The sequence below is a fragment of the Vanellus vanellus genome (genome assembly GCF_965231255.1).
Source record: "Vanellus vanellus genome assembly, chromosome: 13".
In the NCBI taxonomy this organism is placed as follows: Eukaryota; Metazoa; Chordata; class Aves; order Charadriiformes; family Charadriidae; genus Vanellus; species Vanellus vanellus.
The window spans coordinates 17,543,702-17,559,961 of record NC_138918.1 but is presented as its reverse complement, the minus strand read 5'-3'; the positions used below and the strand labels follow the sequence as shown (position 1 = coordinate 17,559,961).

Genomic DNA, 16,260 nt, shown 5'->3' with positions numbered 1-16,260 from the left:
AGGAAAAAAGAATTAAACCCTAATGGTATAATTGTATTTTACAGTCTTTTCATCATAAATTGGTTTTATATGAACATTTGTTCACTATGTTTATACAGCAGGGGATGTTATACAGTCCTTTTAAACAGCCACATTGTTGCATCATTTGAAAATTTCCTCGAAAGAAGCTTAGATCATATAAATCCAATAAAGATATTAAGAAGAGCCCATGGCAGATCCTTGTTTTCTTTTATTACAAAAAATCGTGTTTGTGCTTGGATCTGAAATGTTTTCTTCCAATGTAAAATGAGGATCTAACCCTAAGTGAAACACAGAAGGAATCCTCAGGCACTCAAATAACTCTTATGAGATTGATAGAAATAGTGTAAAGTTGATGATCTAGGTGTAAATCTGAGAATGGGTTTACTAAAATAGCTTTGAGGTAGGCAAGAATAAAACCCCTTTTGTTTAAGACCAGGTGACATAGGGCGAATGCGAGATGGCAGCATTGGAAAGGGCTGTTAGATGATGGTCTCATTTGTACAACTGATTTCTGCTACTGAATATCATTTTCCTCCAGTTTTTTTTTCCTTCCAAAAGCCTGTGGGATCTAATTTTGCTTTTGTTTACCCTTTGGTAGTCCCATAAATGTCAAAGAAACAAATGAGAGAATTCTATCTTCATGTGGAAGTAACCTCTGCTCCAGTCTTTTGTGGTTTTTTTAAAAGCTCTTTTTGGAGTTATTTTTCCAAATCATTGAACAGTAGTACGCTGTGATAATATGCATACATGGTTTGTCCGAGGTGCTAGTCTCACCCTTAGAATTCTTCTTCCTTTCTCTTGTTTTACTAGGGAAAGTGAAGATTTCTTAATTGCTCTTTTGAAGGAACATGAGACTTTCAGGAATGATCAAGATTATTTTCCTATATAAATCTGCCTCAATATCCTGTCAACCAGAAGTTGCGTATAAGGCAGTTGTGATAGTTAATACCGGAATATAGAATGATGCTTTTCAAAAAAACAACAACAACAAAAAAAAACCACCAAACCCCAAAATGTAGCTCATGTAAACAGATAAGCTAATGAATGGGCTATATAAAACTGTGACACGGTACACAAAGTTTCTTAAGGCAAATGTTTTGCATTAAGATCCCCGTAAGCAGTTTTTGCTACATTTCCAGGTGCACAACATACGTGTCACCACATCCAGTCTACTTCTCAGTGCAGCGAAACAGTATTCTTTTTCATACATCTTCAAAATTGCTTGTCATGATGTGTGGTGGGAAATAGATCTTTCTGGTGTGAAAACTAGCTTTAGAAATGAGATTGATTTTTTTTTTTCCTCTTCCTTCTACTTTTTTTGTGACCCCTCAGTAGCCCTGTACGTGAATTTCACCCTTGAACCTGCTTTATTTTGTATTTAATTTATGCTTAAGCTCAGGTCATATGCAGCATCAGCTATTGATTAGGTCCGGCTTTTAAAACCAGCCTTATGAGGAAAATGGCTGCTGCAAGGAGGTCAAGTGGTTTTGCCTGGAATAATTCACTGAATAAGGGGGCTCACAGTTATCTGAGCCGCTTTGGTGGTGGTGGGGGGGGTTTTGTTTGTTTTTTAGCTCTCTACCTTGAGCTCACATTGCTTTTCAAAGACGTGCTGCTTTTGCTTCTTGTGGCACAGCTGGAAAGTATAATTAAGGGTTAATGTTCAGGCCGGGGGGGGGGGAGGGGGTAAGCAGCAAGCCCTTGCCAATAAGTTAGGCAAGCAGCACTCTCAGGAGAATGACTGAGAAGGATGGGAGAAATGTACTGTGAAGCCAATGTGCAGGTATCCGCTTTACCTACTTACAAAAGATTTGTTGCTTTGATTGCAAGAAAGAAAACTCTGAGGCAGGGCTTTTCTCTGGCCATTTAATTGAAGTGTTGTCCTATTTCAATATGAATTAGATATTCGCGATTTTGTTTGAAGGGTCAGGTAAGGTAACTGGTATGCTCTTTTGATCCAAACTTGCTGCCTAATCCTACTGGGGAGTAAAAGTTTTCTTGCACATGACTGCCTTTTTGTTATGACAATCCTGGCGGAGGAAGCAGCTGTCTCTGCTATGAATGTATTTATGGACTAATGTCAGGAAACAATAGTAATAAAAAAAAAAAAAAAACACCTAACAAGAAATTTTCAGTGTCATGTGCATTAAGTTAATTTTTAAGATTCTTTGTTAATGGCTTTAATTTTGTAAGGCTTGTAGAGTCATTATTCAGTTGCTAGTAAGTAAATGTGAATGAACAACTTAGGTAACCATTTATATTTAAGAAATCACAATGTCTAAGATGACCTGGAGGTTGATGTTATTAGTTTCGAAATGAAATATTTTTCTTAAAAGCAATAAAAACGTAGCAATTTGCGGAGAAAACTATTGAAGTCTATAACTTCAAGGAAATGTGGTATATAAATCTGCATCTTCAATGTTTCCTGTTGATGTTAGATGTGAGGTATAAAATTAGTTAATAATACTAACTATATTTCTAATAATAAGCCTTCTTCTATCTATAGCTATTTTTTTTTTCTTTTTAAATTAGGGATGCAGTTATTTCATGATGCTGTTTTTACCAGTTTTAAATGGAATAATTCTTTCACATTTCTGTTCATTAGAAGTCCTGCATTTATAGATAAACACAGACTTCTGAGTCACCTTACTCGAGTTCCCTGCAAGGTGGAGTAAAGCCCTTTGCAGGTGACCTATCATCCTGGCTTTGCAGTGTGTGTTGTCTTGGAGATTATGGTTGTCCCTTGGTATTGGGACTTCTAAACTGTGAAGTTTCAGATGCAGGGTGAAGTTATTCCTTGTCCAGCAGTTAATCTCTCCAAGTGAATAGTGATGCAGAAGGAAAGCTGAAAGACTTCACCACCTGCTAGGCTGCTTTTAAATTCTACCCAAGAACTAAGCTTACACGGTGGTATCGGGTACGGATAGGGCTTTCGATGATATTTTTACTGCGTTTCAGTAAAACATTAGTGCTGTTATACATGTTTTACTTATTTCTTTATTAAATATTCTTTGTGAAATAGTGACATTATCAATAACTATCTATTGCAGTGAGTTGTGTTCAGCGCTTTTGATATAAACTGTCCCTGTTCCATGTTTTAGGCTGGTACTTTACATGTCCAGAGGCCAGGGAAGCATATTTAAATTTAGAAATGATGTGGGTTAGTGGAACTGGAAGTGTTGTGTTCAGTTCCTGAAATTTTGTAAAACCTCCTTATGCTGCTGACAGCTGTGCATCTGCGGGGCGGATGGATAAATATGTTAAAGGGCGAGGGACTCGCATACTACAGCAGTCACATAAATGCCAAAAATAGATGGATGCCATTTGCTTTTATGAATTAAAAGAAATAGACCTATGGTTTCATGTAGGTGGAAAGAAACACTCCCTGGTGAATATGTGGAAGAGTTGTCACATATGGTCCGTGCTCTGTTCCTGCAGGATATATAGTAGTGCCACAATGATTTGGTAAAACATTGTTCACAAAGTTAAAGATCTGCTAACAAAAACTATATGTAGTGATCCAAACATATTGGATGCTTATGGTTCATATGGGTGTTCAAATAGGAACATTTGTTCCAAAATGCTTGTAAACATAAATCTGCAGGATGAATTGCTGTCCTTACCCTGGGTGATAAACATTTCACAGATGATGTGAATTTGGCTGGCTTGAAAACAATAAAACAAAATGGCTTTTCTTGTCAACTGTGATCCAGTTTGCTGTGTACTTCCATAGCACTTTTCAAAGTATTTCAAAACCGATGTAATTACTAGGTCCCAAGATGACCAAGAGCAATGTGATTTTTGGTTCCCGTTTAATATGTCAGGTCTTCTATTTGCTTGCCTTTCCTACCATCTTTTCTGGGTTTTCTTTTGATTTACTTTTCTTTAAAGTTCTTTTATTCTGTCTAGAAACTAGTTATTCTTTCCTAACTCTTCCTGTTCTATAGGTGCCCTGTTAAGTGTTTTGGGCTTCCATTTGTTATTAGCAGGTGTTTCATTGACAGCATAGGTGAGTTTTACAAATGTTCCAGAAATGGTGTAGACTTGGGCAAAAGAGTGGATGGGAGAGGAGGACACAAGTCACAGAGGCAGACTTTGTGTGACAATGTCATGAAATGATTAAATATGTCATGAGATGATTAACTTGAATCTGGATAACTACTGGAGGAAGATGGATGAGTCTTCTAATTCATATATAACTGCCCAACAAACATTTCATGTCTGTCAGTGGACTTTGGCAGTGCTGATAATGAGAAGTCACCTGTAGGCTGGGCTTCTCGGGGCTCTTGCATGAGGCTCTGAATCCACACAGAAATGAAGCTTTCTCCCCCACGGACCTCACCGTGTAGCAGACAGGACGTGACAGCACTCTCATCTGTGAAACGAAAGGTGGTGAGTTTGGAGAAGGCTATTTGGTGAAAGTTCAGCAGTTAAAGCTGGGTATGTACGGTGTATGGCCCAGAGCAGGTTCCAGTCGAATGCTTTCCATTCTGCAATTGCTTATAGCTTATCCCCTTCCCTACAGAAATTATTTCCTAATGTTTTGAGTTCTCGGTGACAAAGGTGCTTTCACATCACTAATGTCCTGGCTCCTTGGTAAGGCAGTGACCCCGCACCCTCTGGTCCTGGAGCCACCCTCAGATAGTCACTGCTTTTTCACTGAAGGTTCTTCCCTGATTTGGAAATGCTGGTTTCTTTTTTACACTCGAGTGTTTGCTGAGGATACCCCACTTCTTAATAATAACAAAATGGCAGATTTTAGTGCTTATTTGAACCCTTTACTAATCTTCTCAGAGTAACAGAAGTGTTATTTGCTTACTCATAAGTACTTATATATGTACTTTTATGAGTAAGCAAATGTGCTTATGTAACTACATAAGTTAGATATATTAGCACACAGAATGCCCAGAAAAGTGCTGAGTACTATTTTTATGAATATAGTACAAATATCAATAAAAATATGAAAGCACACAGCAAGAACTCATTGTTTCGTCAAAGTTTTTGTAGCATAAGTGGGTAATGCAGAAACCCAAAGCATGTGTTATGTTAACTTACTTCTTTGAAATCATGTAGGAGAACAAGCAAATCTGGGGCAATGAAGCATAGAGTCAGAGCTGTAACCATAAGAAGTAATTCCAGTGGGAATTTGGATGTGGAACTTGAATTCATTGCCTTGAGTAGTGAGAACGAAGTTTGATGTAAATGCCTTAAAAGCTCCGAAGCTTGAAGATGAATTCTAAGGTCTCTCTCCCACCCGTAGCACAGACTCATCTAAACTCACCCGTATGCTTATGTAGTATGGAGTACAAGTCAACCACTGGTCTGACTTACAAAATGAGATGTCATAATAAGAAATGACAAATGTAAAACTTGTTAAAAACAGAGGATCAGGGCATTGTATGTGCATTGAGGCAAAGACTGGAAAACAAATCTCAAATGTTTTTATAGTATCCCTTGCTGGCCTTGTTTTAGCTCCGTAAGAGGGCGATAGCCTTAGGAGCGTAGTTACATGATGTACGTGGGCCTGCTGCTCTTTTTCAGCAGTCCTGAGAAGTCACATACCTGCAAAGCAGAGAAACATGTAATCACAGTGAGGAGTCAGAATTTGGAGCTGCGTGTGGACCTCAGCCAATTAGGAGCATTTGCACGTTAAAACCAAAATGTCTAACTTTGATAATGCTCAGATAGGTAGACAGTGAACAAGAGAAAGCTGTAGCTAAGCCAGATGGCTCCTTGTCTTGAAGTAATTGAAAACACTTATTTCCCATTGGTTATTTTTCAGTGGCCAGTTTTACAGTGGAAATTGCTAGAATAATTTAAATTTCATGTCTCAAAGGCAAGTTGCTGTTGCCAGATCAGTAGAAGAGAAAATGGGTAAAACCAAACAAAAAGCCTGGAAGCAGCTTCCCCCACGCCTCTCACCTGGAGCACCACTTACTCATCTTAAAATTAGAGCCCACAGCTGTATTAAAGATGAAATGGCGTGCTCTTTGGAACCCCGTAGAAAAGCTTGTGAGCCTGGGCTAAGCAGGATCGGTACTGGAAACCTTGTATCAGAGTGATTTAAAACTAATGCAGCATCTCGAAATATGTAGTGTTCATTTACTATACTCCACTGGTTGTGGGTTTTAGTTATTATTTTAGCACTTCATGGGTGTTAAGGAACTGAATACAACCATGTTAAAAAAAAAAAATAAAAAAATCCCCCGAATCAAAACGGGGCACTGAGATATTCAAAACTGTTCTGCCCTCTCTAGCATTAACTGGCCATATTTTTTTTTAAACAGCGTGATAAACCAGGATCTGATTGAAAAATTTAGTGGTGTGCTGTACTAAGATACTACAGTTCATAGGGGCAAGATGTTAATTGTTTGGGTATTCATCCACTGGGTATTAATATTAATTTTCTAATAAAAAAAAAAAGGCACCAAAACAAAATATTCTCTACTGGTTTGCCCAGATTTACCAGCCATGTAACAAGGTTGACACCGCTGTGGCTTTACTCGCAACGTTTACTGTTGTGGTATTATTTCCTCCTAATTTTTGTCTTAAGAGCTAGAAAACATATATCAAGTCATTGTATGACTGCGGGTGATAGAATTAATCTAATGTAATATGGGATTTCAAAGGGGACAGATGTCTGGAGATCGAATGTCAAGATTCCCTTTTGCTCTGTCATCTCCCTAACTGTGTAAAAGAGGTGCTTCTGCTGTCTGGCCCTCGGGTGCGTTTACCTTCGCCTAATTGCCGAGGTCTATCTCATTTGCTCTCTGCCACAGCCTCTATCTCATCATGTAATTTTCATGTTTGCTGAAAAAGTCTAAGCCTCTTAAAGGCACGAGAGCCCTAGTTTTCCTCTCAAAGCTGAATTTAGTAAATTATTAATAATAAAAATGTGTAAACAGTGAAACACCAGCATTAATAGGATTTTCGTTAAGCAACCCTGTTAAATCGCCAACCACCTTGCTTTGCTACATCCCGCCCTTTATCCACCCCGGGCGTCTTTAGCCCCTTGTGCTGGCAGGCTCTGCGCAGCCCTCTGCTGCCTGGGCTCCCGCCGGCAGGAGCTGGGGGGGCCCGCGGGTGCCGTCCTCGGGGCACCGCTAATGTCATTTGCGCCCAGAACGTCTCCTGTCCCGCCCTGTGCATGAGAACCAGCAGAGCGATAACGCTGCCGTGTTGCGTCGCTCTATAGAGTTTCTTGCAGTCCTCTGGCCTACTGCAGCCATGTTTTAGGAATACCGGTAGCTCCAAACGAATTTTGTCTGTCTTTGGCAACTGACAGCTGATACCAATTTTAATATGATGGGATGAAGCATTCTGTGTCTTTCTTTTTGAAGTTTTGGTTCTGTAATGAATTTGTTACCACGCAGAACATACACGTGGAATCCTTTCCAAGGAAAAAACCCAACCCTGGTTGCACGCTGCTCTATTGATCTGCCATAACAGCTAGCCTGCGGAGGCTTATTTGTTTTGCCTTCGAAATGAGCATGTGCTATTAGTTCCACGTAAGTAACATCCTGGTGGTACATGAGCCGATGTAAACATTGACCTTGCTTATAGTATGCATCTTGAGACATGCCTCGGGCAGCAGGGCCATCGGGGGCTGCCCGTGGTGCAAGTTCTGCTCCTTCTGCAAGTTTTGTGTCTGCCCCGGGGCACCACTCAGGCACGCTAAAGGGCAGGACTGGGCTCAAGGCTGGATGGAAGTGAGAGCCGCAAACGTGTAGAGGTAACTTCCAGCCCTTATTGCAGGTCAGGGGTGGAAAGGAGCAGTTACTTAGTGATCCTATTCCACCTGCAGCAGCTAGGTGGACGCTGACCTTCTGCACCTCCTCTACCCCTTGCTCTTTGTACCTTACACATTTCTGCTAATTATTTAAATGAAATATCTGCATATTTTTTCTATATAAGTGCCTTAGTTTCAGATTTTCCACAGTTTCATAGCAACGTCCCTAATGGTATGATTTCCTATTGATATTCCTAATATGATTCCCTCTTAATAAGGTGAACGATTAGTAACATTTTGGAATTAGAACTTTTCTTTACATGTGGTATTTGATACTTGTCAACTGAAAATAACAAGAACTAAACCAAAGATTTAAGTAAGTGCAAACCTTCTGAAAATGTAAAAAACACTATAGTACATAACTTTCGTATTTTCTAATACCCATTTTCTCTTCCTCGTTTCTTCCCCTTTTCCCCTTTGGGGCTATGGCAGAGGAGAACAACAGATGGTTATCAGTCAAGAGTAACTAGGGAAACCACAAAACCTGCCCCAATTGCTATGGAGACAGCCATTTCTGTGCTTGGTATGCACTATTTGTTACATCAGCAACCAGAGAGAGTTAAAAAAAGAAAAAAAAAATGTTCTAAGCCCCCTGATATTGAAAGGAAATTTTGGTTCTGTATGTATACTTGGGGGAAGAGGGAGGAGTAGTCTACTTGTTCATTTGTCACTTAAGTTTTGCATTAAGCTAATACGATGTCTATTTTTTGACAGCAACATTTTGAATTGTGAGTTACTGTAATAAAACAACTTAGAGTAAATACATAATACTTTTGGATAGTCTGCACAGTAATTATTTATAAGCAACTCTTCCCCTCCAAATCTGGTATTCCTCCCTCCTTATTTAACAACCTGGCAACATAGGTCGGGTATGAAAACTGAAGACAGACAATATGACATTTCATGCAGATGAGCTCTTTCTGCACAATGCTTCAACCAGAGCTTTTGGCAAAATCACATCTTTGGGGGGAGGGAGGGGGAAAGGAGTTTTGGAACATTTTTTAAATTCCCAGAGGGAGATTTCAGCTTGATCACAGCAGCTCTGTCATTTGTGTTTTGCACCACTAATTTAATCCACTTGAGAATTATTTTAATCTTGAAATTAATGTCTCAATCCTTTAAATTTTCTAATACAAGCATATCTTACAGAATGATTTCAGTAAAGTGTCAATAAAAGAGTAAGCATTAAACATGAAAAATGTATTAAAAGCTACTTTGAAATAACTTCGTATTATTTTGATTTGAGTTTAGTATTTGTTCAGAGGACCATCTATTACCATTTACGGTGCTTCCTTATTGATTTAAATTAAGAATAAGGACTTTAGTTGGGTAGGTGAGAAATTTTACATAGATGTATTGGGTCACTTTCCTTTGAAATTTTAACATCCCGAAAGTTACATAAGGACTGGTTTGAAGGCTGGACAATAAATGTCACAGAGTGCCTTTCGAAAGCCTACAGGTTCTTGGAGAGCTTCAGTACTGGGGTGTAAACTTTCAGGAAAGCGATGGCATAGACCCAGCAGTTTATATTAGAAGAAAAGTGGAAAAGGTTTGGGGAAAATGTTGCCCAAACTGAGGTTCTTTTGGAGACATAATTAACAAAACTCATTCTTCTCTAACAACAATTCTATAACAAGTTACAGTGACTTTACCTTCCCGTGAAATGGCTATTGAAAATTCCTTTAAATACTTAAGTAATACAATATCTTTAATATGGATACTTCTGGTTAAATATGCAAGTCTTCTATTAACAAGGAAATTACTTGCTTAATCTTGGATCTCTAACAGTAGATATCTATAAGAGTCATAATTTCGTATCTAACAGTAGAACGTTCTTAAATATGCAACTATTCTAACACTTCTTTTTATGCTAAACATGTAAAACATGAGAAACAGAAGTCTGAAAAGTATTTATTACAGTACTTGTTAATACAGGCTTTTATTTGAATGTCTAGATTCTGGACAAAATATATAAAGAGGTTATAGTAATTAAACTACTGTCACAGTATAATTAAAAAACAGATTAACACTTGAGCTCTGCAGTGGCCTCAGTAATGTTTGTAAATGGAAAAAAAAATCCCTCGCTGAAACAAATAAAGTACAAAACACTGATTATATAGTTCATTATTGAGATATGTTGACGCTTGAAGGACCTCTTCATGAATGTGAGTATGGCTAATTGCAGAAAAAATATCAAAAGCTCTTATATATGGCATCAGGTTAGTTGTTATAATATGAAGAAACACTGCTAGAAATATACATGTAGGGTTTTAAACATTAACTAACTTCTAATGTTAGTAAAAGATTACGTTACTTCAGTTTTGGAAGATTTCACCCTGGACGAATTAATTTCTTTAATATTTTAAAACAGTTTTGTTTGGGGTTTTTAAATCTTAAATCTAGTAGTGTGATAAAAATTACATCGGCTTTGTTGCTGGGGATTTTTGTCTCTCAAATGCATTTGAAAACTTAGCTATTCCTTATTGTTGTCAGCAAAACCTCCAAGCCTTGGTATTTAAAGGATTATTTCAAATGGCAAAAGAATATCAACATTGTAAAATCCTGTTCCTTCCAAATGTTATGTGAAATTTAACTCTCGTGTGTGATAGATAACGTACAAATCTAAATGGATAAGCCGGAGTTATACCCTGTCAGGGGAATTGTGTTTTAAACAGTTAAAGCAGTGTCTTGGCCAAACCATAGACTGTCCAGCTATATAAATCTGTGAGGATGCAGCATTATTTCTCATTTCATAGAAAGGTGATTTACGTCTAAGTTTTTTTTCTTTAAAGCATCAATTTTAAAGATAGACAATGATCAATCAGTTGCATGTAATTTAGTCACATCATTTTCCTGCCTTTTAATAAAAACTGAGACTAGCTATTCAGTCATTATGAGAGTCGCATGATAACAATACATATGGCATTTTGTGTTCTAACTCTACCATATGAAAGATGCCTTTTTCTTCAAAGGGTTTTATAAATTCTCACATTGTTTATCAGCGTTTGTCTGTGTCACACATCACCTAAATCCCATATATGCATTCAATGTTTTCCTGCTCATGTGTTTCGCTCCCTTCTCTGAGATCTTCTGGCATTGCTCTTTGTATCTGTTAGTATTGTCTGGTTGCTAATTGCCTGTCACGGGGATCTCGGATCCCTGGAGCCTCTTAGGTGAGGTCGGAGTGGGTAATTCAATCACACGCGAGCTGCTGGGTTTCCCAGGCTGGGATCTCAGCTCACTGACGTTGGAGCAAGAACCCTTCTGACAACGTCACCGAGCCCGAGTCCCGTGCTTTGTGTCTAATGCATGAGAGAGTCAACGTTTAACCCAAAGAAAAGTTAGGTGTCTATCTAACTTAGCAGAAACATGGAAGGTCAAAGTTTGGTGATGTTTAGTTGTTCGTGCCTTGGCTTGTCGCTCTTATAATGTGCCATACGTATTGTTTGGCTGTTTCGCACGGTTACTGAGGTTTCGTTCATCCTTTACCCTCTCTGAAATATAGAGGCTCACTCTTTCTGCGTGAGAACCCTTATTTTCTTCAGAGGCAGTTGAATCGCTTGATAGTTGTAGATAAAATCTCAGCCTAGTGCTATGCAGGCGTAAACGGAGGTATAAAAAGTGACCTTGTCCATTTTAAAATTGTGTCTTAAATTGGAGTTTGTTGTCTGACCTTTTTTCACCATTACGTTATATTACACGCATAACAACCTGTTTGTAATATTGAGGAGAAAAAGATCTTCTAGACAGGGTATGAGCACTGACAAATAGAGTTGGCATTTACAACTGAATAAATACTTCTGCTGGCTGAAACCATTTTTTAAATTTACCTGTAAGCCTGGAGCAGCTGATGTGTGTCTCAGGTAGCAGTGCCCCATGTGTGTGTGAGTGCTCCGTTCAGAAGGCAGCGACGAAGAAATAAGCGCAGCGTCACATGTTCCTCAAGGATATGCGTGTGCCACCTGTTCACCTTTTCAAGTTGAATTTTTACTTTCTCTGCATACGAGTAGTTTTATTTCAGATAAGATGTTCTTCTCCACAAATTTGTCTATTCTGCGCATGGAAAAGCTGCGTGCACGGCTTACCCATGCTGAGTGTGTGATCGTGCTGCTCGTCCACATCACAGGATTTTTATTTTGTCTTCACGGGTATAACAGTATGTGTCGAACACCTGTCTCTGCCTTTCTGTAAGGCTTTACCTGAAGTTTTCTCAAAACTTTAAATGACCACGTTGTGTTGGAAGGAAGGCGTTGTTTAGACTTTAAACTCCCAACTCTCTCTGCTTAACCACTCACCAGGGTGCTGTACACATGCAAAGAAATAGAATTTCCATCTTCACACGCAGAGAAATAAATGGGGGGGTGAAGGGTCATGCCTAATTTTAAGACAACTAATAGTTCTGTTCCATTTGAGAAGAAATTCTCATGCTTAGAGTTAAACACAGATGTGAATGTTTTGGCGTGACAGATATCAGGAGACGTGAGCTCTCTTACCAAGAAGCATTAAATGTGTGGATGTCTCCCAGAGACTGTGTAGATTTAGTTGATGGGGCACACAGAATCCGAGTGTATCTCTAATGAATATTTTCCCTATTTACCAACTATCCCGCTAAGTGCGTGTCTGCTGGGCATCTAGAGGTTACCCTTGCTGCGGTCCTGGGGATTAATCACACGGACTAACCTCGGTTGTTAGCGCTAGCATGACTGGACCTATGGAAATATGATTAAGATTGTCATTACACTTTTTCAACAAAAATCAATCTCTGCGAGTAGCATTTTTCAAAAAAAAAAAACAAACCCCAACACCGCGTATGAAGCCCTTTCATCAGAAGGTCTTGTGACTAGCGGAGTTTATTTGCTTATTTTAGTGTATTTGGCAGAAAAATCAACGTTATAGTATAACTCAATAAAAATAGGCAATATAGAGTACTTCCCGTAGAAGAGAGAGGTGATTCTCAAGTTGCGCCTGCTTTCTCTTTGTCATGCTAGCATGTGCCAACTTTATGCTTAATAAAGCCAACTGAAGTGTAAAGTACTTAGTCATGCAACCAGCGTTATATTTAACTCAGCTGAAGTTTATTCCTCCTGAAATGCACCATCCTTTCTGTTTGAGCAACAAATTTATAACAACCCACACAATTAAACAGGGATCTCAGAAAAAGCCATTCAGCAGCCACTGGTCCTCCCAGCCGTCAAAAATATATAGTTTTTAACATTTTTGCTAGATAGTGGGAGAAACGGAGAGAACGTAAATAAATATGGATGTATATACTTATATACATATGTATATACTTACATACATATGTATATATACTATGCACGAACTCATATGCTACAGAAAAATCCATTTTGGACGACTGTACGTCCTCGATCTGTCAGTGTAGGAGACCGCTGAAGTTTTGCCAAATTCAGCATGTTCTCCAAAGTTACGAGACCTATGAGAAACCTTAGCTGGGTTTATGCTTACTAAGCTTTTTAGTAGACCTTATAGTGTGTATGGTTCTTTATGCACTTTAAGTCATAAAAAACATGATGTTCATCGAGACCAGACTACATTACAAAGGATAAGTTCCTCATAGTCTTCAAATATATACATATTAAAGATGTTGAATGTTAGGAGATCAAACTCAGTCATTAAAGGGGTGCATAAAGATGATGTGTGCTCTGTCCGGCCTTGATTGTTGTATAATAAGAAAGTTGTGACAAATGTCTATTTTGACCAAAAATTAGGTACAGCAACTATTTGGAAAGAAGTTGGTAAAACTATGCAAATATATTATACACAGGTCTAATGTATTTGCTGTCTCTGCCTATATATTTATTATTTTTTAATAGCAACCAGAAACTGCAAGGCAATCTTGGTATCTTTGTTCACAATACTTTACACACAGGACAAATGGTCCCTGCCTCACCAAATCTAAAGTTTGTGCTGTGCGAAGGACAGTATAATATAGAGCTGGGAGCCCGCATCTATTTTTTTTATGAAATGCAGATAGAAATTGTTAGAAATTGTAAACGCTGATTTTTAAATCACAACTTACAGCTTTAATTTTCTAAGCAAAAGAGACAGATGTAGCTGTACTGCTGTATCCACATATAGTGTAAAATATATTTAAATCATGCGTGTGCAGGGAGGCAAACGAGAGAACTCCACCACCCAAATATTAAATTACACATTTTGAAGCAAAATAGTGTTTTAAGTGTACGTGTGCATAATGCTTTCTGTCACCGGATTGCTCTCCCTGATGCAGTTAGACAGAATCTGTATTTAGTCAGAAATCTTTCAATAGAACGGGCTACCAGATGGGACCAGTAACAATGCAGAGAGGCATCGAACCACCACAGACATTTGGTGCTTAGAATAATAAAAAGACTATAAAATTAGATTACTCGAGTCTAATTTGGAATTGGTATATTCCCTATGCACTCTCACAGCTCTTGGGCAGATAAAGCCTGGAGATTTAGTACTGTCAGGACAGAGGACTCCAACTTCCAGTAAAAGAAAAAAAGGCATTCTGGGAGGTCACGGAGGGCAGCACAGTGACCTCCAATGATTTACAGGCCTTTAGCTTAATGAAATTGTTTCAGTGACATGACGGTAAAAGCTCATAATGGATTGGATGCCCTAATGTAATGAAATTACTCCCTTCTGCCTTTAAAAAAAAAAAAAAAAAAAAGGCGCAATTAATATTTACTGAGACCTGACAGGCTTCAGTGTGCGGTAGCGTGCCGCGCTGTCAGACAGCAGCGAGCAGAGCCAGAGCAGCGTGGCAGCCGAGCAGCCCTGCGCCGGGTGGCGAGCAGGCGTTGCGAGGGGGTGGAGGACACCTCGGTGACGGGGAAGCCCCCAACCTGGCGCTCCCAGGCAGCTCTGCCCGGACCGGCCAGCCTTCATCCTCTCCCTTCCTTTCTGCAGGCAACTGGACAACAACCAGATCAGCTGCATCGAAGATGGAGCCTTCCGAGCCCTGCGCGACCTGGAGATCCTGTGAGTTGACTTGGTGCTGTGCTGGGGCGGCGGGGGGGCGGCTTTCTCTGTGCTGCAGTGCTGGGCGAACCTGGGGGCTTGAGATCCGTCCTTCCTTCCGTCCTTCCTTCCCACCTCCGACTGATGCTCAAGGTGGCAAAGTGAAATCTCACACTTCCCCCAGGCTGGGGTTACTGCTAATTAAACCACAATAGACGACTTCTCTGCTATCGCTCCTGAGGAGCAGGGATATTGCCGCGCTCGCTGCTGCATGGAACAGATGGGGTTCAGCAGTATTCAAAGTGCGTCCGATGTATGCTCTGCAGCCAGAAACCTGGCCGGGTCTGCGTAATGTCGAGTAGCGGGTGGGTAACAGGTTCGTGGGGAACAATATTATGAGATATCTGACAATTGCCCTAGACAAAAAGCTGTTTAAAAGGTGTTTGCTATGTAGGAGGGAGGAGAGACGGGCGTTTGGCAGGCTTGTTCAGTGCAGTCATTGGCTTTTGGGGAGGATCCTGCTCTGAGGGCTGAAATAACAGCGCGTTGTGCTCTTCATGTACCACAAACTTTACACGTCGGCTGTTAAAGCTGCAGCACAGACCGAAAAAAAAAAGACAAAAATGATTTCACAGCAAAAGCTGACTCCGACAGGGAAAAAGCACGTTAGATTTAGAGCACCGTCATTGTAATGTAAAATCCCATATTACTCAGAAATCAGAATCTGAACACGTAATTTCTGTATTACTAACAGTTACTTGTTCACTTAGAGACCTTTTCTGGAATAGGTTCTGACTGTGTGAACTGCTGTAAAGCGCTCCCTGTGACCTGAAAGTTAATACTGCAAAGCTGAAAGTGTCAATACTTGTGAAAGCACCGAGTCCCACGCCAAAATGGAGAGGGAGTGGGGGGGACCCCTCCAAAATTCAAACTCTCGACATCTAACTGGAGTTAATACTCCACTGAAACCCTATATGCTTAAATACACCAGGGAGGGCCTGCTCAGGTGGCTGAAAAGCTTGCCCTTAAGTTACATGATATGAAAGAGCAAAAGGCAGATGGTTAAAGCAAGCACCTGCCTCACACAGCCCTGCCACCTGGAGATTCGGCAGGCTCAAGACATTGCCTTTGGCTTCTGAGAACAGACCGCACCGCAGTGGGTTTGAGTACGCATGCGAAAATCTAGGGAATTCTTCCCCAAGGGCTCTCTCTACCCACTTTGTACGGATGCTCAAAGGAGTTTTGCCATCAGTTTCGGCAGAAGCACGTTCAGCTTTGTGAGGGACCTGGGGGTGGTGGCTGTGCCTGTTTGTCACAGTCACTTGAGATACCTTTGGCCCCTCTCCCTCCCCCGCGGGGGTACTGATGTTGATCAGCTGTGCTTGTTGCTCATATTGAGCTTAACTGTAGGTATCTGCAGAGTTTCTTATCTGGGAACTTATGTTATCAAAGGTATTGTTTGAATTCTATATTAATAGCACTTT

General features: G+C 39.9%; 1 protein-coding gene across 1 annotated transcript in view; it reads left to right on the top strand.

The window, feature by feature from the left end:
* The window catches only part of SLIT3 (slit guidance ligand 3), a gene marked incomplete at its 5' end in the record, with an annotated part of 534,750 nt that overhangs the window by 290,408 nt on the left and 228,082 nt on the right, over window positions 1–16,260 (top strand). The window contains one exon of the mRNA XM_082489776.1: window positions 14,726–14,797. Coding sequence (XP_082345902.1) covers window positions 14,726–14,797 — 72 coding nt within the window. The remainder of the gene's footprint in view (window positions 1–14,725; window positions 14,798–16,260) is intronic.